General features: G+C 39.7%; 1 protein-coding gene across 1 annotated transcript; it reads left to right on the top strand.

The window, feature by feature from the left end:
- Positions 1-112: 112 nt before the first annotated feature.
- On the top strand, positions 113-27,137 carry LOC308104989 (integrin alpha-M-like). Its single transcript, XM_080455625.1, has 29 exons — positions 113-247; positions 4,275-4,377; positions 4,568-4,656; positions 5,061-5,131; positions 5,454-5,568; positions 6,081-6,211; positions 9,088-9,096; positions 10,825-10,972; positions 11,083-11,156; positions 12,253-12,394; positions 13,493-13,632; positions 15,921-16,067; positions 16,169-16,381; positions 16,491-16,624; positions 17,821-17,966; positions 18,977-19,134; positions 19,231-19,356; positions 19,679-19,752; positions 21,300-21,441; positions 21,573-21,671; positions 22,270-22,349; positions 22,431-22,523; positions 22,670-22,739; positions 22,859-22,957; positions 23,131-23,211; positions 23,399-23,509; positions 24,878-24,991; positions 25,088-25,210; positions 26,653-27,137. Exons 1-29 carry the CDS (start codon positions 217-219, stop codon positions 26,764-26,766), a joined length of 3,177 nt encoding a protein of 1,058 aa, XP_080311751.1. The 5' UTR covers positions 113-216; the 3' UTR covers positions 26,767-27,137.
- The last annotated feature ends 526 nt before the right edge of the window (positions 27,138-27,663 follow it).

The raw sequence follows: 27,663 nt of genomic DNA, 5'->3' as shown, positions 1-27,663 counted from the left end.
GACACACACCAGTAGGCTGTCTAGAAGAAGCGAAAGTGGTCAAAGTGACAATCAATATCAAGATCAAGAACTGATGGGCGGACACGTATGGGCAGATGCCCTCTGTGGATGTGTGTTTCTCTCTCTCATTTCTCTATTTCACACAGCAGTGGCTATTAATTCACTGTGAATATAGGAAGCAAAAAGGTTTATCAGAGTCGTTCATCACAGGAGAGGATGGGTCACGCTTTGCCTTGTGTGATCCTCTGTGAGTATATCAATATCATTAATAAGTCTATTGAACTAGTATATTAAGTGGCTGTACTTAAAAAACAACGTGTTCAAGTTAAGCTGCTGAGTTTGTATAGCTCACAGTAAAAGCATGTCAATAGAATCAGTGTTATAGTTGATTTTATGCTGGATGTCGGATGCTTTTGCCTGGCTGGAAATGTATAATTTCAGCATTTTAATTTACAATATTTTATTTTAACGATAACAACAAAACAGGTGAGCACAATACGCCATAGTGACAGCATGGGGTAAATGCTCCATTTTCCTTTTGGAAAAATCGGCATGGTCATTGTTTGGCCTAAACTGGAAATAATAAGCTATCTAGCAACACCTTTTTGTTTTCATGGGCCAATAATGGAGGGCCGACTTCTGCTTGTCTGCTGATAAGCAATACACAGTTTTGTGGTGTTACGTCAAAACATTTGTGAGTTACAGTATTTGCATCTTTATGAATATGCCCTCTATAATATTAATTTGCTCATGGAGATGTACCAGCTTTTCATCAACTGGGATTTTTGATATTGTTCCCTAGAGATAGTGTGTTGACAGTTTGGTGCAGATTGAAAAATAAAATCCTAGGAGTCGGGACGCACGCACGCACGCAAGGCACGCACGCAAGGCACACATTTATAAAATACATTACAGGGGCACAAATATTTTTCAGTTGCTTGCTTTTGATGTCCCGCACACTCGAAACAACATGTGTCCCAGTGCTTCAATCCAAACAAGTTCAGCAAATGCACATGAACTTATTCACAGTTAACATTGATAATACACTTCAGTATGCCATATTACCAACACCGGAGAAAAATTATGGGTACAAGAAGGACCTTCTCCTCCAAATAGATCGACTGCCTATAATGGAGGAGATTGAGCAATATTTTGCAAGCTGCTTTGTCTTACACTTGGGCAACGACAACCCCATAATCCCCATGCCCCTGACCACCAGCCTGTGGACATGGCCCAAGCTGCCAAATATAAAAACAATGACACTTGTAGCCTAGATGTATAATGGCTGGTATTTTACTTGCTTAGTAAGGAAAGCTTCCTCTAAACTTGGATCAAAAGTACAGCCAACTTCCAATAGGAAAACCTCTCTGCTGTTCTCGTCAATCACAATGACATCCGGTGTGTTTGCAGTTATATTTGCAAATACATGGGGGTCATTGCATTGAAACATTTCTGGTTTCACACAAGAATTTTTGTAAAACACAACAGAGGAATCAAACGTGGGTGACACATCTTTGGTAATAATGTCAACAATTCTGTCATGCCTGGCTATGTACAGTCCTTTATAAACATTACAACCGTTTAATATATGGGACATGGACTCTATGGTCTGATACTGTCCATCCATGGTGTAGGCAGTAAGAGTCATGTTTATTGGGATACCAGATGGACAGATTCAGTTTGGTTGGCAGCACTTGGAGGCGTGCCTTTACCGTGAAGATGAGAATATCCTTATCAATCGTTGCGTTTTTAAGAATTGAGTGGGACACGGAGTGATCAGCTGACTGCAGGCAAGCGAGCTTCCCTTGCAGCCGCAGTCCTGTCCATCGCTGTTTCCTCTGCTGCGCTCTCAGCGCTAGAAGGTGCGCGCGCGCCGATGGTGGGGAGCGCGGTTGATGTTCCGTCGCGGCTTACTGTTGCGCGCGCGTTGATTGACAGGTCTTACCGAAAATGTTGTATGTTGAATGTTACTGAGAGCAATTTTTAGATTGTGGTCAATTGTTTGGCCTGTGATCACAGACTCAGAGACGCTCACCGTCTCGTCGTCCGCTCCTTTCCACTCCAGAGTAACATCAGTCCAATTACACAGATCGTTCAGATCGGGCCAGTCAGAGTTTACGCCAAAACCGGCTGCGTTGGTGTCCAATTTACCACTGGGCTTCTTTTTAAACCCAAGGAAGCTGGGGGGGTCGTTTTTGGGACCTTGCGTCGCTCCAGGTCGAGAATAAGCGAGGCTCTGGCTAGCTCTCTGACTGTCTCACACACACACACACACACACACACACACACACACACACACACACACACACACACACACACACACACACACACACACACACACACACAAACATTTGACCCATTTGTTATCTCTGCCAGGCTGAAGATTATGTGTGCGTGTTACTCATGCAGTTCCTCGCTAACCAGGGACGTGCTGGGCTCCTAATTCAGCCTGGGAATCTCAGATAGAGAGGCCCGTAAGGTGTGCGGCCAACTGTGACGCACCGATTTTTTTACTTAATTTCGGCCGTTTTTTACTTAATTTCGGCCGTTTTTTTTAACCGGCCGGCCTGGTCGGCCTGGAATGGAGATACTCACATCTTTGAATGTCTGTATTTCTCACCTTTACCAACAACAGGATGTTGTCATATTGTTAAAATTGCATTTCCTGTAAATGCCTTGTTGCTACCTTGTAAGGAGAGTGAAAACAGAATTCAATCACTTGGTGCTCTGATGTTTGTGCGTGCGTGCGTGCGTGCGTGCGTGCGTGCGTGCGTGCGTGCGTGCGTGCGTGCGTGCGTGCGTAATGGTTCATATCACTTGCAGGAACAGGCCAAACAATTTACCACAATCTAAAAATTGCTCTCAGTAACATTCAACATACAACATTTTCGGTAAGGGTGTAATGATTCCAAACAATATGTTAGGGAGATACAAATAAATGCTTTGATACCAACATTAAGAAATATCAAATTCAATTGTACACTTAATTATTATTAAAGGTAGGGTAAGTGAAATGTTTTGGATTCTTTATTTTTTTTGTTAAAAAGGTTAAAGCACTATATTCTGATAGTAACCATTGCTACAGAGCATTTGTTCGGTCACAGGGGTCTCTCCAGCTCTTAAGTATAGAGAATATAGTAAATTTTCAGGTATAGGTGACAACGTTTAAGCCAATCAGGAGAGAGCACTGAAAAGGCGTTTTCTGTTTAATAAAGAGCTGGAGAGACATGATGGGAGACTCCTTTTACTGAACAAACACTATAGCAATGAGTACTATCAGAATATAGACCCATTTTGCAAGTATTTGAATAATTGCTAATCACTTATCTACCTTTAATTATTATTATTATGAATATGAACTGTACCTAAGTCATAATGAATACAATAATGTTAATGAATTAAGCAGTCAGATTGATAGTCTGGCAGCACATACATGTAGGCGGTGTTGTACTGTATTTCCGAACACAGCTTGAAATCAACATGCTTGTATGATAACCAGGCATGTGGCATACTTAAGAACGTAAGACATCATAAACTAATAGTATTTAAAAAAAAGTCTTTTCAACAACTGACAGTCCTATATGCAAACTTTAAAATAATAATAATAATCCAATAGCAAACATAAACCACTGTTGCTATAACCAGTGGTGGACAGTAACGTAGAGGATGATTTACTTGAGTAGGCTAGTACTTAAGTAAATATTTGAGTATATGTACTTTACTTGATTATTTGTATTTTTGGATACATTTCAAAATACTTTTGACTCTACTACATTTCTAGGAAGGCAAAAAGTACATTATGAATTAACCACTTAAGCCCTATTTCAAATATAGTGAAAATAGCATATCTACAACCTCACAACGCATTGCATCGCGACACATTGTGAGCTTTAGATCTGCTATTTTCACAATTATTGATATTTTTTGAAAACCTCTGGAAAATCGTTTGTCATTTGTTCATTTGTTTTGGAAAATGTCTAAAGCATGTACTTTTGAATACTCCAGAACTTTAACTCAAGTACAAATCTGACTGAGCAACTTTCACTTGTAGTTGAGCTTTTTACAACAACATTTAGCTAAGGAAAGTTGTTAACCAGTTTGCTCAAATTTGTCTGCTGTGAGATTTGGTATAAATGACAAAAAATTATAGCCTTCTATCTCCTTCTATCCCCTTCACGCAGGGAGTTGCAAACTTGACAAATGTATGAATATACAGTAGTACAGTAACATTTCTTAATTATATTGATGAGCTGTTGTTCCTTGTTTTTGCTCAGTGTTCCAAGCTGCATTTGGTTTTAACATTGATCCTGCGGTTTGGAAATCCTTGAGTGCACCTGGTGATGGATTTGGATACAAGGTGGTTCAAAGACAATCAAGGTACGGTAAATAAAGACAGAGCATGGATTTGTGTGACTGAACACACGTCTAAAACACTGACCTAATTTCTCCCCATGATAAAAGTTTTTCACAACAGTCATTAATTGCCACTGGATACGTTTCTACAAATTACATTTCTGGATGTATTCAATATTTTGTTAACACATTTCAGGACACAGATTGCTCCCAGCTTACTTGTCAGTGCACCCCTTTCACAAGACAGGAGCGGACAAATATATAAATGTTCTACAGAGGAATGCAGCCCCATGTCTATTGAAGGTAGACAACAACATTAACATCAACATAAAAAGTTAATTAAAAATTGTTTGCATTCACTCATTTATAAGGACGGTATCACTTTGTTCAAGTGGTGACTACATGATTTTAGAACAAAACATCTGTAATAATAATACTGGATATGTATTAATGAACTGTAAGGTGAAAAGTATTTAGAGTAATCCTGACATAAGATGATCGCAGACTACTCAGAAATAGATACTGAATGTTTGACTTACGATGAAACAGGGAAGGGATTTTATTTGTGACGTATTGTAATCTGTTTAATTCTGCATATATTAATAGTGTGGTTGTTTAAACCTATGATACTAAAATTACAATATCACAATATAATTTAATATGTTCACATTCATCTTTCCATCTTCCTTGGGTTATGTTAAATACAGTGCCAGATTTTGCTGTCAACATGTCCCTTGGCTTGACAATGACAAATGACCCTACCACAGGAAAGACAGTTGTGAGTTCATTAACTGCATGCAGTTATGTTATTTGTAAATACCAAAGAGTCTTAATTACTTGGTTTATGTTTCGAAAGTCGTTTGTCAATAAAACATTCAGGGATATTATTCCTAAGTAAAGGTATTCCTAAACAGTAATATGTGTAATTTATCCAGAAACGTAATTCTCTCTCTCTCTCTCTCTCTCTCTCTCTCTCTCTCTCTCTCTCTCTCTCTCTCTCTCTCTCTCTCTCTCTCTCTCTGCGCATCTGTGACAGTGTAACTTCTCCACAAAACAAAATCTTCTATTATGAGTTCAGACATTCTGTTTTCCCATTTCAGGCATGTGGTCCAACCATTCCAAGAGAGTGCCCAACTATCACAACATACAATGGTGCATGCTTAGAGATTAGTGCAAACGACAAGGTTGGAGCATCTGTGCCGTCATCTCTTGAAGGTAAATACTGTATATTGATAGAAGTACTAACTGCAATATATATATATATATATATCTTTTTAACTAGAGTACTGTACCTTAAGGTGCAGAGTGTTTGTTCAGTAACAGGGGTCTCCCTGTCTCTCTAGTTCTTTAGCAAAGGTTTGGATACCAATTTTCAGTACAGATGCTAAAATTTCGCCTCTGGCAGTTTGTTTGTAAAGGATGCATACATTTCAACATTTCAGACACACACACACACACACACACACACACACACACACACACACACACACACACACACACACACACACACACACACACACACACACACACACACACACACACACAAATATAGATTAAAACAAGACACAGTGGATAACACAGTTATCACATTGTGTATACAGTATGTTGTATAGTATATAATGTATAAATCAACCAACTTTGATATGTTTAAAAATAATGTTTTGATTTAATTACATTATAAAGTAATGAAGATTAGGTATTATTCTTTTCTTCTTATCTTTTAACAGGGTGTCCTGGGGTGCCAGCAGATATTGCATTCTTACTGGATGGTTCAGGCAGTGTTTCCGATGATGATTTCCTACGAATGAAAAGTTTTGTGAAAAGTGTGATTAGCTCATTAATGAGAAGAGATACACAGGTAGGACTAGTATAATTGGTCAAGTCAAATTCTAACTTCACAGATACGTTCATTTTCTTCAAAACCACTTGGGCCTATTTTCTATACTGCTGAAAACATGTTGATCGGATAAATAAGAAATACATTGCTTTTTTGCACCGTAGAGCTTCACATAGTGGAGGCACCATAGATATAAATAATTATATGTGACATTATGTCATCAATGATGGGATAACCATCCACCACATAATGAGCTGGAGCATGATGTTCAGCTAAAGGGCCAAAGATACTAGGAAGGGTGGCTTTACTTTCCACGTTTTTGTTTAGATTTTTACATAATGGGTCAATCACAACTACAAACATTTTATTAACCAGTTAAAATTACCACTAGCAAATCAATGTCTTGAAGCATGATTTGTTCTCTTGGAACCATTTTTAAAATTCCACCTTTATTGTCTTCACCATGACCGAGATGTGTGTCCGTCTGTCTGTGATCAGCTAATATCCGGCAGCGTTGGCTTGATGGCAGCGAAACTGTGCACACACACTCCCTGGATGTCAGAGCAGAACCTCTGCCCCACATTTTTCACATGGGCTTGTTATAGCGCCACCAGGAGGCCGCTTTTTGCAAAAAACAATTTTAGACAATACTCCTACAGATTTTGTCCAAACATCATGCAAATCAGTACACAGTATCTCTATAGTCATTAAACCAAACGGGTCTTTCAGATTTTCATATTACATCCTGATTGGCAAAGATTGGCTTCCAACGTTTGCTCTGTTTTGAACAAAATGCCTCAAATCATGAACACAGCATGCAATTTCTGTGAAAGCCCATTCCCACTAGGCCGAGGAAGAAATGCCACTTGAAAATGTTCAAATCAGCCTCATGGTGGTGCTACAACTGGCCGATTCGTGTTTTTACCTATAACTGCAGCGATCTGTGTAAAACTTTGTATGCGCACTCCCTCGAGGCCAAGGAAAAACCTTTACCCTGCATTTTTCACATCTGCCTTTTATAGCGCCACCAGGATGCCGACTTATGTTAAACATTTTTTTTAAATATTACTCCATATTTCATGCAAATCGGTACACATACTAGTCATGTGATCAAGATGGATCTGCACCATCAGGAGGCAGATTTTTTTAAATCATAATTTTTTATATTACTTTTGTCCAAATATCACGCACATCGATACACATTAATTCTATAGTCAAGTGATCAAGACGGATCCGTCCGATTATTCATATTAAATCCTGATAGGCAAATTCCGAAAATTGCTGGCCCACAATAACCTACCTGACATAGCGGAGACCTGTGCTCCGAGGAGAACATTTTCTAGTTTTATTTAATTCTAGATACAGGTACAGTTGTCTTATACTTTGAATAAAAAGCAGTATGGATGTATTAGTAGAAAAAAACGAATATTATAAAGAAAAAGAACACACATGGGGTGTGAAAACCCTCTAAAAATGTCTACTGTTCTACGTTTATCCATTCCTGAGATATGACCGATTATGTAAATTTGACCATGACCTTAAAGGGATATTTCACTTTCAAAAAAACTTTTGGTCATTTTATCATCTACTCAGGCTTTTGTGAGCCCCCCAGACCGTTTTTAAGTTGCTTGATTTAGTATTTAGATATTTGATAATCATTTTATCAGACACGCCCCCTTCCTATACAAACCCATTATAACTTCAAACTCAATTTTTTACCTGTTAGATTCATCAAAAACACCCGTCCTTGGTTCTGCTGACTCACCCTGCCCTCCTAATACGTGAGGTGGCCGTGTTTTTTCGATAACTTTTTTCATTTATTTTATTTTATTTTTTTAATGTATTTAATGTTTTTCATTTTCAAAAAAATATATAAAAAATAAATGAAAAAAGTTATCGAAAAAACACGGCCCCCTCGCATATTAGGAGGGCAGGGTGAGTCACCAGAACCAAGGACGGGTGTTTTTGACGAATCTAACATGTTAAAAATGGAGTTTGAAGTTATAATGGGTTTGTATAGGAAGGGGGCGTGTCTGATAAAATGAATATCAAATATCTAAATACTAAATCAAGCAACTTAAAAACGGTCTGGGGGGCTCACAAAAGCCTGAGTAGACGATAAAATGACCAAAAGTTTTTTTGAAAGTGAAATATCCCTTTAATTGGGACCTACTGATCATTCCTTCCAAGTGTCATGAAAGTTTGCCCAGTCCACAGACATAGAGAATTAGATGGCACATTGTGATGTTACATATGGCAAAGGATTACATCATTTAACTTTCCAATTCTTTCCAATTTCAATTAATTTCCCATGAGGAAACCTCATCTCTCAGATATGACCTATGCCATTTTGACCATGATCTTGATTGTGACCTTGAACTTTTACCTTTTTTAAACAGTCATGTTTTCGGGGCAGACTACTGATCATTTCTACCACCTTCCTTTAAAAAAAGTATTTTTTTAAAATAGATTACATTTACAATTGAAGCATTTAGCAGATGCTCTTATCCAGAACGACTTTTACAATTTATTATTTTGTTCATAGACAGGAGCGATAACAATGACATGCCATGCATTGCTGTGGGCAGGCTAATAAGCATCTTGCACCATACAGGCCTAGATCTGGTTTGGTCATGTCAGAGTGTAATTCGCAGCTGCAGATAAGAAGTGCGTCCCATAGATGTGACATAAGAATCCTGGTAATACTTTAGAATAACTATTTGTATAAGTAGTTAATAGATCATTCATAAACTGTTAGTTAATGAGTTATTAATGACTTGTTAAGCATTTGTTAATAGTTAGTAAAGGATTAATGACGAGGCCTTAACTGGTTAATAGATAATTTATAAACCATAAGGTAATGAGTTATTAATGTCTTGTTAAATATTTGTTAACAGATTGTTAAGGTAAGTAAGTAAATGAGGAATAGTTGCAATTTTAGAATAACGTCCCAATATCATATATAAACTATTAACAAATACTTAACTAGCCATTAGTAAGTGATTTACTAACAGCTTGTTCATAATCCATTATTTATAAGCATAGTTATAAATCATTAGCATACAGTTAACAAGTCAGTTAACTAATAGTTTGTGAGTAGTCTATTAAGTATCTATAAGGCATAGTTATAACTCCTTAACTAACTGTTAACAAAGCTATTTATAGACATTAATAACTCAGTAACTAATGGTTTATAAATGATCTATTAACTGTTATAAGGCATTGTTATTAGTCCTTAACTAACTATTAACAAATGCTGAACAAGTCATTAATAACTCATCAACTAACAGTCTATGAATGATCTATTAACTACTTATAACAAATAGTTATTCTAAAGTGTTACAGAAAAGAATTAACAAAACAGTGAGTTACATTTTTTCTATTGTATGTGTTTGCAGTTTGCAGTTGCCCAGTACGCTTCAACCCCCACCATCCACTATTATTTCAACACTTTTGCCACCTCAGGATATTGGGGATCTCAAATTGATCATATTTCTCAAAAAAAACAATGGACGTATACAGCTAAAGCAATTAAACATGTTGTGTAAGTGCCTTTATATTGACAACATACTACAAATCTCAAACATTTTATGACAAGAATTTTGTACTCTCTCATTTCATTTTATTTTTATTCCGACAGCAACAGTGTTTTTTCAGGAAATGGAGGATCCAGACCAAATGTGAACAAGTTCCTGATAGTCATTACTGATGGAACATCTAATGACAGATATGACTTATCTTCTGCTGCTTCCTTAGCTGCAGCGAAAGGCATTGTACGGTTTGCCATTGGCGTAAGTTACTAGCCTCACTCATCATTTTAAAATGTACACTTAAAGGAAATATCATGATGATTAATACCAGAAATGAATTAAATTGTTGAAAACGTGCATGTGCAAAAAATAACCGCAGCATTGGCATATAGAGAGAATGACATTACACAAGCATATAATAGCAACAGTTATTCGATCCATAAGGGGCCTCTGTGCTGTGTTTGCTTGATACGAATATGCTGCTATTGCACAATATGAATATGTGTTGTTTATGGTATCCATAGCAATTTGCATTATCGGGTCCCCCAGCAAAGAAGGTGACTGTGAAATTAGAAGTATGACTTATTATTATTTTTATTTATTAAAAACATAAATTAATAAACTTTAATTAATTAATTAATCCCCTCCTGGAGGGCCCCCTTGCGTGGAAGTCTTGTGTATGGGTTCTCATCACCCAGCAAGCCTAGGCAAATTACGCCACTGCTTGGAGATCAGATATTTTGGGCAGCAGTAGCTCCGCTTCCGCTTAATGCACGGAAAATAGCACTGCGTCTTGCGCTGCAATAAAGTGAATGGCAGAGGGTACTCTGATTGGATTGATTAAAGTAACGCCCAAACACACCCATGACTAATTCAGGGCCGCTTTACCGCAGCGGGTACTCTGATTGGATTGATTAAAGTAACGCCCAAACACACCCATGACTAATTCAGGGCCGCTTTACCGGATAGCGCCTTGGTGCAGTGCGCAGATTACCGCACCCATAATAGCAAAATGCCATTGGTCACGCCTCCACGTCTTTAAATTAAGTAATAAGACCAGGTCTTAACTAAGACGTCCTTAATAGCGCCCCCTATCTTCTGTAGGTTGGAGATGCTTTTTATGATGATGATGCAAAAGCAGAGTTGAGCACCATTGCAACCAATCCATCCAAGCACGTGTTTCGAGTGACTGGCTTTGAAGCTCTTGATGAAATCAAGGGTGCTTTGCAGAACAGCATCTTTTCAATTGAAGGTATAGTTCCAATGTCAAAATAAAATCTGGCTTAGCAGGGAAATCATCACATTTTCATATTCACAATTGAGTAGCCAGATATTTGTTGTTGATTTATTTTGTCTTTACAGGATCTCAGACAAGCGGTGGCACATTGAAACTGGAAATGGCTCAAGAGGGATTCAGTGCTGCTTATGTACCTGGGGTAATCAAAACACTGTGCAATATAGTCTCAGAAACATATGCAGCTAAATGCATAACAATGCAAACATTCTCATTCCTTGGCTTATGTTTTTTGACACAAACATTCGTTTTGTTGTCTCTACACATATTTTTGTCTCTACAACCCTATTTTGGATTCTGTGAATTGGTGTGAGGCATTCAGCAGATGCGCAAATTGTAGGTGAAGTGGCATGTTTTTATTGTTGTTAAACCTTAAATCTAGAAGTTGATAAAAAAAAACGCTGCTATTCTTCAGCAAGCTAAAAGTAGAGTAAAACTAGAAATGTGTGCTCTTTCAAGGCTGTGTCAGTTGTTGGGTGCAGCCATCAGGACATGATGAAGCTGCAGAGGGGGAAACAGATGGTGCAATTGATGTTTGTGGCAGAAGTAAAAATTTGAAGGTGTATAACATGTGATGCCAATTTGGGTATGAATGGATGGATGTTGCGTTCATTATATGGTCATGTCATTAGTCCGACATCAAATTTTTCCACTGGTCAGACGGCAGGCATTAAAACTAAGCCTAACCCTACTGTAACCCTAACCTTAAACTCACACTAAAAACATTTTTCAGACTTCTGCGATGTTGGAATACTGGGCCTAAGATTGTAAGAAATGGGCCCTGCCCACTGAGATTTGAAAGCAAAAGTATGGAGTACATACTTATCTTTATTTTATTATACAACCTACGCTTCAAGAGTCATAGGCCAAACCATAAAGTGGCCTGATGTAGCACCACCATGAGGTGGAGTGTCTTTCTTGGGATACTGGCTAAAACATAATCTTCGCCTCCCGGTCTGGCAGAGATAATTACATGCTATTACTGTAGATTGGATGGATGGATGGACAGACAGACACACACCATAATTAGTTGGATGGACAGACAGACACACACCATAATTAGTGTTTATTATTGTATTATTATTTATATAGTTTTAAAAACATAAATTAGGCCCATTCCATTTTGCAGCCTATGATATTACAATTCCAAAGGAGATGAGACACAACCTGTGAAAATATGGAACAAAATGTTGCAGAAAATGTTCCATAAAAACATCAGTTTACTGCACCTATACTAGGTAGGATTCCAGATGGCAGCTGTTGGTGCCTTCCAATGGAGGGGGAGCTACCAGGAAATATCAATGCGCCACCAGAAGCCAAACTTCAAGGAGCTTACCGATAACATCGGTAACCATATTATGGTTCCTGACAGTTATTTTGGTGAGAAAGTAAATTAACTTCTTATTATATTACTGTATTGTATGCCGTTACCACCAAATAATGAAAGACCTTAATCTTCTGAAGGTTACATCAGACTTCTAGACACATAGCTTTCATTTGGGAGTCATTGTTTAGTCCAATGTAATCCGACACACCACATATCTAAAACCTGCAGTTTTTACCAGGTGCTCGAAGAGCACCTGAGTCTATAAACAGTCGTCTAATCGTCTAATCGTCATCCAAAAAATTGGCTATCCTGGCTGTCCTTCACTCCTTTAAAGCCAATGGGGACACTTCCCCGTTTTGCCTGTCCTTTAAGCCAATGGATACGGCCCGTCCTCCGCAGTAACCGCCCTCCGCTCCCCTCCTTCAACACCGCAACAGTTGCAGACAGTGCTGGCCTCAGGCAACAGAGTTAGCCTAAATGCTAGCGTGCTTCATTAGACCTAGTTTGGCTATTAAGTTATTATTTGGCCATGTTCACCCTGACTTTAATCTTCTCTATTGTTGGGAAGACCCGTGTGGTGTCTAAAAATTTTGCCACCACATATAAATTAGCGTTTAGTGTCGCATATTCAATGTTGCCAGGTTTGGTGAGAAAAACAAGCAATCCGAAAAACAAGCAATCAGGTCTATGAAAAAAAAAATACTAGGAGTCGGGACGCACACACACACACACGCTTTGAAACATTTGTCCCATTTGTTATCTCTGCCAGGCTGAAGATTATGTGTGCGTGTTACTCATGCAGTTCCTCGCTAACACAACTTAATATGCTGTACACAGACAGAATTACACACAAACACACACACACACACACACACACACACACACACACACACACACACACACACACACACACACACACACACACACACACACACACACACACACACACACACACACACACACACACACACACACACACACACACACACCACCTGGTAGAATATGACTTGTCATTTCTTTCTTGTTTTCTTGGTGGGAAGGTGATAATCAACATTAGCAACATTTGACAGCATCTAAATGCACCCTAAGCATAGTTAATTCTTTCAAAAATCAAGTACTTAATGTTTTTACTTAGTGCTGTTTTCTCCTAGGTTACTCCATGGCAATTGCCATAGGAACAAGTGGCAAACTCACCATTGTAGGTGCTCCAAGATATAAACACATGGGGATGGTAATGGTGTTCTCCTCCTGCAAAACCCCCCAAAAGATTGACCCTTCAACAGATCCACAGGTGTGTGCTCAAAATAATATTCACAGTACATACATCCTCCTATAATTTGACTAACCGGTGGTGTCTTGGTGTCTTGGTGTTTTGGTGTCGTTGCCAGGTTTCGCGCGAGAAACAAGCAGCAAAGTCTATGAAAACAAGGCCAAACGAAACGAACCCTACAAGCAACAAGGTCTATGAAAAGAAGGCCAAACGAAGCGCCTTCACACATGTACCTTGCCTCTTGGAAAACAGCCGATCTACAAGCTCACAACGCGTCCCCACACCCACCTGCACTTTCACAACCAACGCCAAAACACACTACCACCAATATGGCCCCTAAACCGCTTAGGCGACGGCCGACGGGGAACGGCTCCGCCTGTTAGATCTTTATATGCGCGGGTGTTTGTGTGTGTTCTGTTCCTCCACGACGGGATGTGCGTGTGTGTGTACACACTACACCATTGGTTCTCAAAGTGGGGTCCGGGGACCCCCAGGGGTCCTTGAGGGAGTTCCAGGGGGTCCCCAGCTAAATGATAGATTAGGCACCAAATGGACCCTTATGGGTCTGTAACTCAGTCTGAGAGTGTACAAATGGAACCAAATGGACTCTAACGGGTCCATTTGGTTCCATTTGTACACTCTCAGAGTTAAATTAACATACATTTTACGATATAAACTGGGGTCCAAGGGATAGAAATGCCATTAAATGGGGTGTGTGTGTGTGTGTGTGTGTGCGCGCTCGCGCGTGTGTGTGCGTGTGTGCGCGCGTGTGTGCGCGCGTGTGTGCGCGTGTGGGGGGGAGGTTCGCGACGCGACCGACTGCTTTCTGTGTTGCCAGATTGTGCGCGAGAAACAAGCAACCAGGTTTATGAAAAAACGACAGGGAGAGAGACGGTGGATCTACATAAATAATATACATATGAATATGGATATTATATGGATATTTACATATATTCCATATATACATGTTATATAGTATTACACGAGAGAAAGACGGTGGATCTATATAAATAATATACATATGAATATGGCTATTATATGGCTATTTATATATATATTCCATATATGTTATTATATATAAATAAATTACATATTACAATTATTATTTCAATAAACTGTTAGATATCATAATATTAGACATTACAATAATATGTATTATTATGTATATTATATCTTATACTATGATAAATGTTGTATTAATGATGTTATATATCATATTATTATATATTATTACATATAATAATACATTATTATATCATAATATTATATGCTGTATTACAGTACGTAACACATATTTAACATATATGGCACATTGTGTGCTTGACTCCTGCCTTCTCCTTTTCTCCCGTTCCGCGGGCCCTGCCATGACAATCTGTGGACCTGACGACGTTGCCACTGTCTTTCACACCATTTAATTCTTACCTTCCTTTTATTCAAATAAACTTCTAACTTCATCTCCTGCGATTTGGTCTATCTTTTTACATTTTCATTCTATTACAGAGTGTACACCAGTGCACACTGCTCACGGGTCTGCCATGCCGGGTGTGAGTAATCCCGAATCCCGAGTTTTGGTCATTGGAACGGTGATGCACGTCACCTGTTTGTGGAGCCCAAACCTGTGAGCCCAAAAATGTTTCTGCCCGGTTCTCCTCAGTGCCTGGAGCTATTGATCTCAAATTGCGCACAGCCATTGACCATTACCATGTGCATGTGACTGCGAAGCCCGTTTTTCAATATCACTAAATCTCTGCTGTTTATTCGCATTTTTATGTCAAAGAATGTCGCCATGCTTACGCTGGCCAATCAAACTGCGCATGCGTCGCATCTACAGCCCCACAGCGTTACACTGTTGCACACACAGAACACTCGCCTCCGCGGCCGTGTATTGCCCGGACACGCACGTGCGCATGCACGTTGGGGAGGCACGTGTCAAAATGTACATTATTTGTGTTCGCGCGACGGCCGTGTATGTGTGTTCGCGACGGGGGACAGCTCTGGCCGCATGAGGGTGTGTGTGTGTGCGTGTGCGTGTGCGTGTGTGTGTGTGTGTGTGTGTGTGTGTGTGTGTGTGTGCTCACGACGGGTTGCGCGTGTGTGTGTTGGCGACGGGGGACGGCTCCGGTGGGGGGGCCGTAACGGGACACGCGAGAGGAGGGGGGGGGGGGCTACGGGACGGGACGCGCAACAGGACGTGCAATAACCCCACGTTTGCAACTACGTTTGCCTGCGCACCTCACCGGGTATGGTCTAGTTATTTTATAATAAATGTGATGAATCATCCTTTGAGTGAGGATTTTTGGCTTGCTCAGTTTCAGATTGGAGCATATTTTGGGGCAGAAGTTTGTACCATGGATGTGGATCGAAGTGGATACACTGACATAATCCTCATATCTGCTCCTTCATTCACGGAGAAAGATGGAGAGGGCAGGGTTTACGTCTGTAGCCTTACTCACGGGGTAAAGAATGTGTAACTTTCTGTCATAAAATGCATAAATTTGACCTCTGGTATGAGAATTCAAATTACAATTCTCATTCCTGTTATTTATATTCCCACCAGAGAGCTGAATGTCAATTCGATAGACAATCAGTGTTGAAAGGTGTTGCAGGAGAAAGAGGAAGGTTTGGTTCCTCTCTTGCTCCACTGCCTGATCTCAACAGTGATAGATTCAATGATTTGGCTGTGGGAGCACCACTAGAGAATGATGGTCAAGGAAGCATCTATATTTTCCATGGTGATGGAAGAAAAACAATCAATCCCATTTACTCACAGGTGTGTGAGAGTCAAAGGCTAATCTAGTGGCAATGGATTCAAGCAACGTTTTATATTTGCTGGCCAGGTATTATAACTTGATCTCTTAAAACCTTTTTTCCTCATCTAGAGGATCCCTGGCTCTGATGTTCAGTCTGGACTGCGGTTCTTTGGTCTGTCTATTAGCCAGTCTTCTTTTGACCTCAGCGGAGACAGCCTGCCTGACTTAGCAGTGGGTTCAAAGGGTGCTGTCCTCCTACTCAGGTAAATATAAAGAATGGTGTAATTGGCGTGCGTGTGCGCGGCTCTGCTATGCGCACCTCAACTTTGTCTTTGTCGGCACTAGGCATACCAAAACGCTCACCCAAAAACACTGTCACCCCGGGGCAAATCCGGCCGTATTCACCTATTATTCCTAAACTTAACCTTAGTTAAACTATGGCTAACCCTAAACTTATTTCTAACCTTATCCTCAGTAAAATGAATACAAGAATACAAGAACCGCTGGTCGGCGAAAAAAATGGGGGCGAGCGTGTTATGGGGCTAGTATTCCGGTTACCAAAACAACCCGTCACCCTGGCCGGCTGATCTTTTAACAGCATGCACATTACCTTTACAAATGAGGGGCTAAATACATATAATACTCCCCCCCTTAATTACAGTAAATTTAGGGCCCAATAGTGCATATTTGAGTACATTTAGGAGTAAATGCAGATTTTTTTGTTATAGAGCAGGGGTTCTCAAACGTTTTTGTACCACAACCCCATATTATGAGGGATTTTTTTGGTCTGACTTTGTATTAGGGCTTATCTATGACTCATTATCATTTATATTTTTCATTATTTGAAGTATGTGCACTTTTACTATACTGGGTCTATATTGTTTAACTCATCTGTTGCCTAAATTGCTACTGTCCTCCACACAGTGGGGGTTGGGGGTATAGTTGGGTAGTCTTTCTTACAATTTATATTTGCTAATAGTATGTTGGATTCATGCATATTTTCAGACATATTAAACAAAACAAAAAAGGTATCAGAAAAGAAGAAAATGGGTGGCCCCCCTGCAGTGACTCAGAGGACAACCTAGGGATAGGTTTCCTTCTTTGAAGAACGAAGAATGGCCAATTGCATTTTAGGGAAGAAGGGGAAAAAGAACAGCCAAGCTAAAATTAACTAGTAATTCACAGCCTTCCTAGAAATGTACTTGAGTAAAAGTAAAATATTTGTCTTGGAAATGTACTTGAGTGAAAGTAAAAAAAAATCTAATACTCAAGAACATATACTCAAAATCTGTACTTAAGTACAGTACTCAAGTAAAGTTACTTTTCATCACTGTAAATACATTTTAGATTATTGCACCATGGTACTCTTACGGTAAATCAAGTGAATTCTGTACTATTGCCCTTTCCCTTACTAAGTAAATAAGAGTAAAGGAATTCCAGTGATTCTGTCCGTTTCCAGATCTAAGCCAATAGTAATGGTGGAAGCACAGGTGACATTCAGCCCAGACCAGATCCCCACCAACAACCCAGACTGCAATTCTCCATTGAACAACACAGCTGAAGTCTGCTTCACTATGACTCGCCACTCAGGTTTTTGCAATTCTTGTCTATATGTTACAGTATGATTGGAGAACCAGTACGATTGAAGAAGGCTCGCTCGTTTTTACCACCCACCCAGCAATTCTGTAGAAGCAACACTAGAGGGAGCCACAAGCCAGGCTTGTGCACAAGCATATATTGCCGCGACCACACACACACGTGCGCGCGTGTGTGACCGGCTTCGAGTGCTATCAATGCATTGAATGGGGAAATAGGCGAGTTTATTAGACCTTTCAATGGGCGAAATAGGCTACTACCTACCCGCGATTTATCAGACCATTCATTCAGGAGCTACTGACCTACTTGGAGGCGGAGCAGTCCGCACAACAATATTTACGATTCTGTGCCTATCGGTACATAACTCAAACGGCGCTGAGTAGGCACAGGCGAACGTCACACCGTTCAGGACGGCAACTCGGTCGCCTTAGCTCCCTCTGTGGTCCTTCACGGGGTGACAGTTCGCCTGTGACTGCGCGCCTCCGTCAGGGTCCAAAACCAAAAGCGAAACCTAAACTGAACTATTAAGTCATGTCAGTTGGTAGGTTAGTATGTCTTGATAACACCCAATGAATGGTCTGATAAATCGTGGGTAGGTAAGTAGGTCGCCTATTTCGCCCATTCAAAGGTCTAATAAACTCGCCTATTTCCCCATTCAATGCAGATAGCATTCGAATCAGGTGGACTGTTAAGATACTTTTATTGTGTTCTGCTGGCTTTTGTTTTAGTTTCTCCCTGACACACACACACACACACACACACACACACACACACACACACACACGGAGGAGGAGAAGGAGAAGGAGGAGGAGCTCCTCCTCCTCGCGAGCCTCGCTAATAAACCCTGTCTCGAAAAGCCCCGCATCGCCCCGAAGCCCCGTGCCTAAAAACGAGCGCTCTGTCTTCAATCGTACTGGTTCTCCAAACGTACTGTGACATATACACCACAGAGCCATTTTAGCATTTAAAATACTTTTATGTTGGGAGTAACTTTTTAATGAAAGTCTAAACTGTTCCAGCTCAAGCGCGGATTAATTATACATTGACACTGGATTCAACCCGCAAAACTCCAAACAACCGTGCTTACATCAAGACACCAAAACAACGAGAGCTGTTCAACTCGTTTACCCTTAACATGACAAAGCCACACTGCTTTTCACATAAATTTGACATTACGGTAGGTTGGTAATCTAAATAAGTGTACATTAGATCATTCTTTTTTTATTGAAGATTGGACTACGAATCTTTTCATAATAATGCCCTCTCATTACAGGCTTGTCCAGAAGATGCTCTGAATGAACTGTCTAATGAACTTAGATTCACCTTTGAAGGTGTTCCATCTTCAGAAAAGCTCAGTCCAAGCCTTGAACCGAAAGCTCAGCCAACCACATATCATCCTGTAAGTCTGTCTGCCTGCCTGCCTGCCTGCCTGCCTGCCTATCGTTTCATAGGTCCACATTTACTGTAGAATGCAATGGTAATTATTTTTATTTTGAGTTTGAGAGAGGACAGACTACTCTTTCCAAGAGAGCTTGACATTAGAGCTTGCAGATTGCCAGAATGATTGGCCATTGGGATAATCGGCATATACTGTAGCTAGCTTTATGGCTTTCCAGTTCAGAGTAAATTCATGTTCAAACAGCTTGTAAGACCATCATGTCATTATTACTGTTTGAAAGAAAATGTGATTAACACGGTTGACTGACTCCCTTGTACAACAGTTAGGGTTTGAAATCAACTGTGGCACTGATAACCGCTGTACTGACAACCTCAAAGTTGATTTCAACTTTACCAGGTGAGACATAATGTACACATGTCCTCTAAGAGTGTGGTTACTTTGTTGATGAACCAGTGCCATTTCTTACCCTATAAAAAGTTTGAATAAATATGTAAAATCAAATCTACAGCCTGTTGTGGCCCTTAACAAGGCAAAACGTATTTTGGGAGCTTGCTTGTCTGTCAAGTCATGTCACATTTCGTTATAAAGGACATTTAAAAATAACTCTCCTTTGCCACAATGCTAGACCACAAGGGATTTAAAATCATGAATTTAAAAAACACAGACATAAACATGAAGACACAGCTCAAAGTCACAAACACACAACAATAATAATAATAAAAAAAAACATCAGGGGGATTAAAATGCTAGCAAATAATAATGAGTTATTGAGCCTTGAAGCCTATTTGTTGCGATATATGCGATAAGTTGCAAAATATGTGAAAAGTTGCAAAATATGCCGAAATATGCGATGCGAAGCGCATATTATGCGATACAATGCGCATATTATGCGATATTATGCATAATTATGTGCCATTTTGCTGATTATGCGGTAAAAAATGCGATCGCATAATCGCATTTTTCTGGAGGGTCTATATAAAGCACTTTCACCTGCAATACCACACTGTCCTGATTTGGCATGTGGCGCTATTGAGCCAGTGTGTATGCATGTTATCTCCTGGTTCTGTGTGGAAAAAGTGAAAAGAAAAAGGCAGTATTTTTTTTATGTTGGAACTGAAAAACGGGAGGGATTGTATCGCTTGTGACGTCACGTGCGGGGGCCTGTTTTGAGACCAATTTACATAAAACCCCAGATATGCTGTGAAAGCCTGAGTGCTCAAACTGGGGTATTTTTTGGGATAGAAGAGAGGCAGGGGAGACCAAAAACCCACAAAAAAATAAGGAAAAGTTCAAATTCATGGTGTAATCCCTTTAAATACAAAAGATATAGGCTACACCAAAATAGTCTAATAAATACAGATAACCTTGTGCCCATGCCCTAAGCACCCTGCACCGCAGTCGTTATCTTTCTCAAATGATTTAACATCTACGTGTTCATGTGTTTGCTGTGGAAAAAGACATCAAGCCATGGGATATTTTTAGCACCATAGTAGCCGCCTGTCAGTGTTGGCTCTCAGGTGCACAGAAAGAAACTTTTTTTCCACACCTTCCAACCGACTGATCTCCAGAGTCGTCCCGACTTCATTCGAGTATCAGTATGTAGTAGTCTGAAGTAGTAGTCTATTTGGTGGAGAGACACCTTTAGATTGAAATGTGATATAGAGTACTAATAGTGTATAATGTCTATTAACAAAAATTCACCAATTTCACCAGAAAGTAATGTATTTGTCTGTTGTGACTGCTGGGAGGTCAATGTTTACATGCAACCTGAACTGGTCTAGTTCTTGGGTTGACCAACAGAGGATGTATTTAACATTTCTTACATGTCTCATATAAAAGAAAAGTGAATGGCAAACATGATCTTTCCCCTTTCTCCTAATGATTCCTCATACACTTAAGAAGACATAATGTAAAAACTCTTTTCTTTTCTGTTTTTGCATCAGCTCTACAGAAGTTAAAGTGAGCATAGATGAACTGTTGAACATAATGGTGTCAGTTGAGAATAGAGAGCAGAACTCGTATAACAGTCGTGTCACTCTCACATACCCTCCTGGGCTCTCATACAGGAAGTTCACCATACAGCAGGTAAGGCAGTATTGCCAAGGTAACGTCAATGCAACGTAACTAACCCCAAGTTCAGCCTTAATAAATTGTTCTCATTGATCAAAGAAGATGTGTGATCAACATGCTTTGTCGTTTTCTTTGTCTTTACCAAGGGAAGAGTGGAATGTAACTCTTTAGACAGTGAGGATGGTTTATCACGTGGGAAGAGTGACTGCACCATTGACAAGCCTATTTTCAAAAGCAATGCCAAGGTTCAACTTTTAGATTTTTCACATATCTTCTCCTCTCACATACAGTATCTGCAAGGACAGATAAAACAATTGTCAAAAGTTTTTTTTGTTTTTTACTGTTTTGGTAGATGAATAGGCTTAAAGGACGACTTCACCGATTTTCAACCTATCTTCATATAATTGGTCCTCACTAATACTCATGATAAAATGGTACAATTTTTTTCTACTCGGTCTGTGTCTCAGAGGAGGGCTGTGGACAGTTCAGAGTCCCGTCTACCAGTGACATCATCAATGGGGAATCCAAGCTAATAGAAACTGCAGGCTTTCTATTCCTGGAAAGTTGCAATGCAATAAAATAAGCCATTGTTCTCGTGTTAATAAAAATCTAAATCAAAAAAGTGAAATCTTGTTGGAAAAACAATGCCTAACGATGATGTCACTGGTAGACGGGTTTCTGGACTGTCCACAGCCCTCCTATGAGACACAGACCAAGTAGAAAAAAATTGTACCATTTTATCATGAGTATTAGTGAGGACCAATTATATGAAGATAGGTTGAAAATCGGTGAAGTCATCCTTTAAGTGTTTTAAAGTGCTTTGTCTGATCCATTCCATTCTAGGCTTTTTTCACTGTCTCCTATGGGATAGATATCAACAGTAAACATGACAGAAAGATGCTGATCACTGCAAATGCAACAAGGTACTGTTGTCTGGTGGAAAACCTTGTGATTGTGTGCTTTCTATTATTACATTACTAGGAATTATTTCTCTTCTCTTTCAGTGGAAATGCTGAGCATTCCCAAGAAAGTGAACTTTATCAACAGAAGGAGATTGATGTGAAGTACAGCATTTTTCTTTCCATTTCCAATCCAAGGTTTGCATTGTTTCTTTTCATTCACATAGTAATTACATAGTGATTACATTAACAATTATCGATTGAGATCAGATCAAAACTTTGATTTGGTTTTATAATGAAGTAAAACTCAATTCATAGATTAAATGCTTACTATTTCCATTCAGTTCACTCAGCTACACCAATTTTACTTTTGGAAAAGATGATCTGCACACACCACTTACACAATCAATTACGGTAAAACATGTTATGTAAATCTTTTATGTTTATCAATTCCATTCAGCTTTTAGGTTTACTGCTAAGTGATATCAAGGAATATACCCCCCTTCTTTCTATCATGTTCTATCTGCTCTCAGGTTTTAAACCATGTGAGAGCCTTTAACGTTACTGTGGTCATCAAGGTGCCGGTGAAGCTGGGTAAAAAACACATCTGGGTGGATCCTTGTTATATAAAGGTGACTCACATCATGGATGAACACTTGAGTGCATGTTGGAGCTCAACCACACCAACCTTCAAACTGCTCCGTGACCAACTTTTTCTCATGCCACATTCAATTGAGTTCAATGAGTTGCACCTATTGATGTGACTCTAATGTTATATTCTCCATTGGACTAACATCATTTACAGATTCCAGGCTGCTACAGAGATAAGGATGAGGAACCTACTCTCGCATATTTTGTGGATAACATCAAGAAAACACATACAGTGGTAAAGTGGCCCATGCTTTGGCAGCTACTATCCACAAATTACAAAAGAAATATCAGTTATGTATAGTTAGAAATATCACTTATGGCATTTAGTAAGATTTATAATTTAGTGTATGCTGAAATGATTATGATTGCATTTATTCATCTTGCTTTGAATTTGGTTTAATCTGTCCTTTAATTGCCCATAGGATTGCACTGTTGCCAGATGTACAGTGTTCAGATGCAACGTGTCCATGGTGAAAGATCAGCATGACGTTTACATCATCTCTGCCATCCTGAGCTCAGAATGGATCAATCAGGTGATTATTTCCAAAATCTGTGCTGTTCTGTTAACACTTAAAATTACAGTTTAGATCTACATTTTTGCCATTTTCATAGACAGACCCTTATGAATAAATATGAATCTTGATTTCATTCATTTGTTTGATTCCCAACAAAACAGCTCAGCTCAGACACGTTACAAAACAAAGCACACAGATACAAATATAGACTCCACATACCTACATCGGACCATATTATAATATAACCACATTGTTTGGGGCTTGACAATCTGTAGATGGGTGAATAACTACACCAAGAACAAAACAATAACAGTGTTAATAACCACAACAACAATAGAAAAAATAAAATAAAAAACAAGGATTAACTATTATACATCAAGGTTAGCGGTATCGCTTCTGTTAAGGGACCCTATTGTCAAAGTGTCAGCTAATTGAGGGCCAATGAAATTCAAATAGCTTGTTTTAAACTTAAACAGTACTTTACAATATGTATATTCTGCCCTTCCTAGGTGAACTGACAGGCTAGTTTGGCAGATAGCGAACAGTCTTTCCAATGAGCACAAAAGGTTTGCAGTTTAGGCTGTTTATTGCCACTGGAGAAGTTGTAAAACTGCAATACAGATAATACAGAAAAATATGCATTCTGTATTATATGGTCAAAACATAAATGCAACATGCAATAGACATGAAAACACATACAATCAAACTGCTGTCACCAAACATGCTGTAATGCACTTAAATGACATGCAGCTGTAGCCAGCAGTGAGGTTGATTAGCTTAATTGGCTTCAGCCAGCTTCAAGCATAAAACATCAAATTTAGCTTCAAGTAGGTTCAATAGTATTTGGATAAACATCACAAAATAGACTAACCGACTACAAGTGCTTACAGTCATATGTTTTCCAAGGCTTGTCAAAAGAATAGGTTCTAGCATGCTCTTTCCTCTGCTGTCTTGCAAACACTGAACACATACTGAGAAACTATGGCAAGATCTAAGGATCAAAAAACATCACATGGTGCAAAACAAAACATATTATACAAAACCACCACTAGGTGACCATAATACTCACAAACAGTGGGTAAATGGTGCATTTATATAGCGTTTTTATCCAAAGCGCTTTACATAGATGGCGGAGGAAACCATGCAAGGGATGCACCTGCTCATCGGGAGCAATTAGGGGTTCACACTTCAACTCTGGGGGAGCGCCCGAGCCCGGGATTGAACTGGGACCCTTGCGGTTTCCAGTTCACTCTAACCGGCCACTCTACCCCTGAGCCACTACCGCCCATGTGGGTAGTGGGCAGTGGGCAGAATAATGTATCTGAAAACAGACCCTCTAACAAACAATACTCCTCATCCTCTTCCCTCTTTGTTTCCGACCCACAGATTGGTCTCCAGTCAGCCAAATTCCTTTTGATCAGCACAGCCACTTTGGAGTATGACAGAAACCAATACATCTTCCTTTCAACAGACTCTGAGAATAATCCCCCAATTCGAAAGGTAACATTGCATCTCTACTTTAATTTCACTCTTCATTTTCACTATTTAGGAGACTTAGAAAAAAGTGATTTAATTGTTCTCATGACCGCCCCTCAGATTGAGTCTGTGGTAGAGGTGTGCACTGAGAAAGAGACAGAGACGGACCTCAACACACTGATTATTGTTGAAACCCTGCGAGGCCTGGCTGTTTTGGCTTTGATCACTACTGGCTTATATAAGGTAATGTACTGTGCATAGTCTGCATACTGTAAGTTCATTTCAAGGCAATATAGGCTGTCTCTCTGTCGGTTGGTCAGTATGTCAGTCTATCCGTCCACTACTTTGGTCCCAAACAACATATCTAGCTACTATTGACGTTCTAGCTTGGGCCGACTTGATAGCCGAATGGTTAGGGCGCATGCCACAGGGGCTCTAATTCATGACCATCAGCCCCCGGTTAGATTCCCAGCCATTTGCTGCATCATGTCACTCCCCTGCTCTTTCTCCATGTTTCCTGTCAATAAAGGCTAAACAAAATAACAAAAAGAAAACTGCATGCAAGCTGGATTGCCTTGACATTTTCTGTGCACCATCAATAACCACAGAGGATAACCCCTACTCAATGTGATGATGCCATGGCCTTTTCTCTATTGCCAATGCTACCAGGCCAAACTTTCTCCAGCTTAGTTGTCACCACTTTCAACCTGGCATCCCTATTTTTTTAAAGCCAATCATAGCCAATCAGAAGGGCATCTGAACAAACTGACAGATATATCATGATCATGTGACCACAGCAATGATACCGATTTGCCGAGTTTTGGACAAAATCTGTAGGAGTAGTATCACAAAGTGTTTTGGAATAAAACGGAAAATGGCCGAAAAAACGGTTCAAGAGTTATAGACCAAAATGCAAATTGGCCTTTTAAAGTGCCACCATGAGGCCGATTTGAAACATTTGGGGCAGAGGTTCTTCCTTCGCCTACTGAGTGGATCGGTCCAACGACGCCGGAGATTAGCTGTTCACAGACACACACACAGACGGACGGACAGACTCACAGGGCGAAAACATAATCGTCCACCTTCGGCCGTTCCGGCCTCCTGGTGCGGATAACAGGGTAGTTATTAATGGGCAGATGAGATGTGATGAGCCTCAACTATTTGAGTCACCTATCCTTTAGCGCCACCCTCAGGCCAAAATATCAACTTTTCACACAAGATATCTCACAATCTAGCAGTTTCCAGAACGACCCTATGGATTTTCCTCTGTGCCACCCTTCAGACAATTTCCAGTTCCGTTTGCAGCATGGAATCTAAGAGCTGCAAATGGGTTTTTACTCTTGGTCTTGTTTCTCTCAATGTTGCAAATGAGATATACACTAAAATAGGAATGAAGAATATGCTGTCAATACTGAAGGCAATGATGTCTGAAAAGGTGCTCTTACTTTCAACAAAACCAAAATACATTTCTCTGACATGGAAGTGGAACCACACATTTGGAGATGTGGAACACCTTGATTAGGAAGGTGTTTTGTGCAGCATTACCACAGACATTCCAGGCCATTTTTATTCCATTGTATGTATATATTGTATTTTGCCATTATTTTATTATGGGTTCTTAATGTGCTGGTTTATTTATAATAGTTTTTTCTCTTCATGTGTATCTTGGTGTATCCTACTCTCAGGCTGGGTTTTTCAAGAGTCAGTTGAAGCAGATGATTGCTGATAAGTATGGAATACAAGGTCCAGAAGATGGTGGAGAACAGCCACCAGAGGAAGAACAGCTTTCTTTATGTTAACTGTTGACATCAGGGACTTAACCATGTACAGTGTGGACTGTACTGTGTATTTTGCATTGCATTGCATCATTCATTTCTGTTTTATTGTGATGAGTTAATTTAATCATTTTTTAAAAAGATTTCTTTGTATAATTTGTATAATAACATTTCCAATCATATACGGTAAGAAAGAAAGAAAGAATGGATGCATATTGGTCATGATGGATAGGCCTACAGTACATACAGTAGACAGTATACAGCCACAAGCCCAGACACTGTTATGTCAAAGCCCAAAACCTCTAGCTTGAACTTAAAAGGAAATAGCAAACTCACACAGAGGATCATATCAATAACTTCAACGGCAGTCACAAAACAACATACTATAGATTCACATCAGCTCCGTTAAACACCGGGGGCGATTTTTTCATGCGAATAATACTTTTTTTTAAAAAACCTTATAAAGTCAATGCAAGCTTCCACAGAGTGAAAAAGCGAAGCGAAAAAGCGCCTTTTAATTATTCGGAACGTGTCCGAATTTTGCGTATATTTGCATATTCGCTGTGTGTAATGACCTTTAGTTTTCAGAGCCAGAAACAGTCACTGAACATGTTTAATTGCGCTCGGGTGGTGCAGTGATAAAGCAGCTGTCACCAATGAGAGGGAAAGGGTCCCTGTGGATAAGAACCTGCACCACAGAAGTCTGGCTGACTAACATCCATCATGCATCATTGGTTTGGACCTATTTGATCGGAGTGATCAAATATGTCCAAACCAATGATTGTGGATATACCCTGGGCCCGCCTCTATCTGGGCTTTGTACAGTATATTACTATATTAAACAGTCAGAGAGTTGAGACTGCAACTGCATTTTTACTTCTTGGACATGGAGTTTTTTTTTTGCTGATCAAGCAAGGTATA

The sequence above is a fragment of the Gymnoscopelus braueri genome, assembly GCF_963280865.1.
Source record: "Gymnoscopelus braueri genome assembly, chromosome: 17".
In the NCBI taxonomy this organism is placed as follows: domain Eukaryota; kingdom Metazoa; phylum Chordata; class Actinopteri; order Myctophiformes; family Myctophidae; genus Gymnoscopelus; species Gymnoscopelus braueri.
This window is presented reverse-complemented; position numbering and strand designations above follow the sequence as displayed.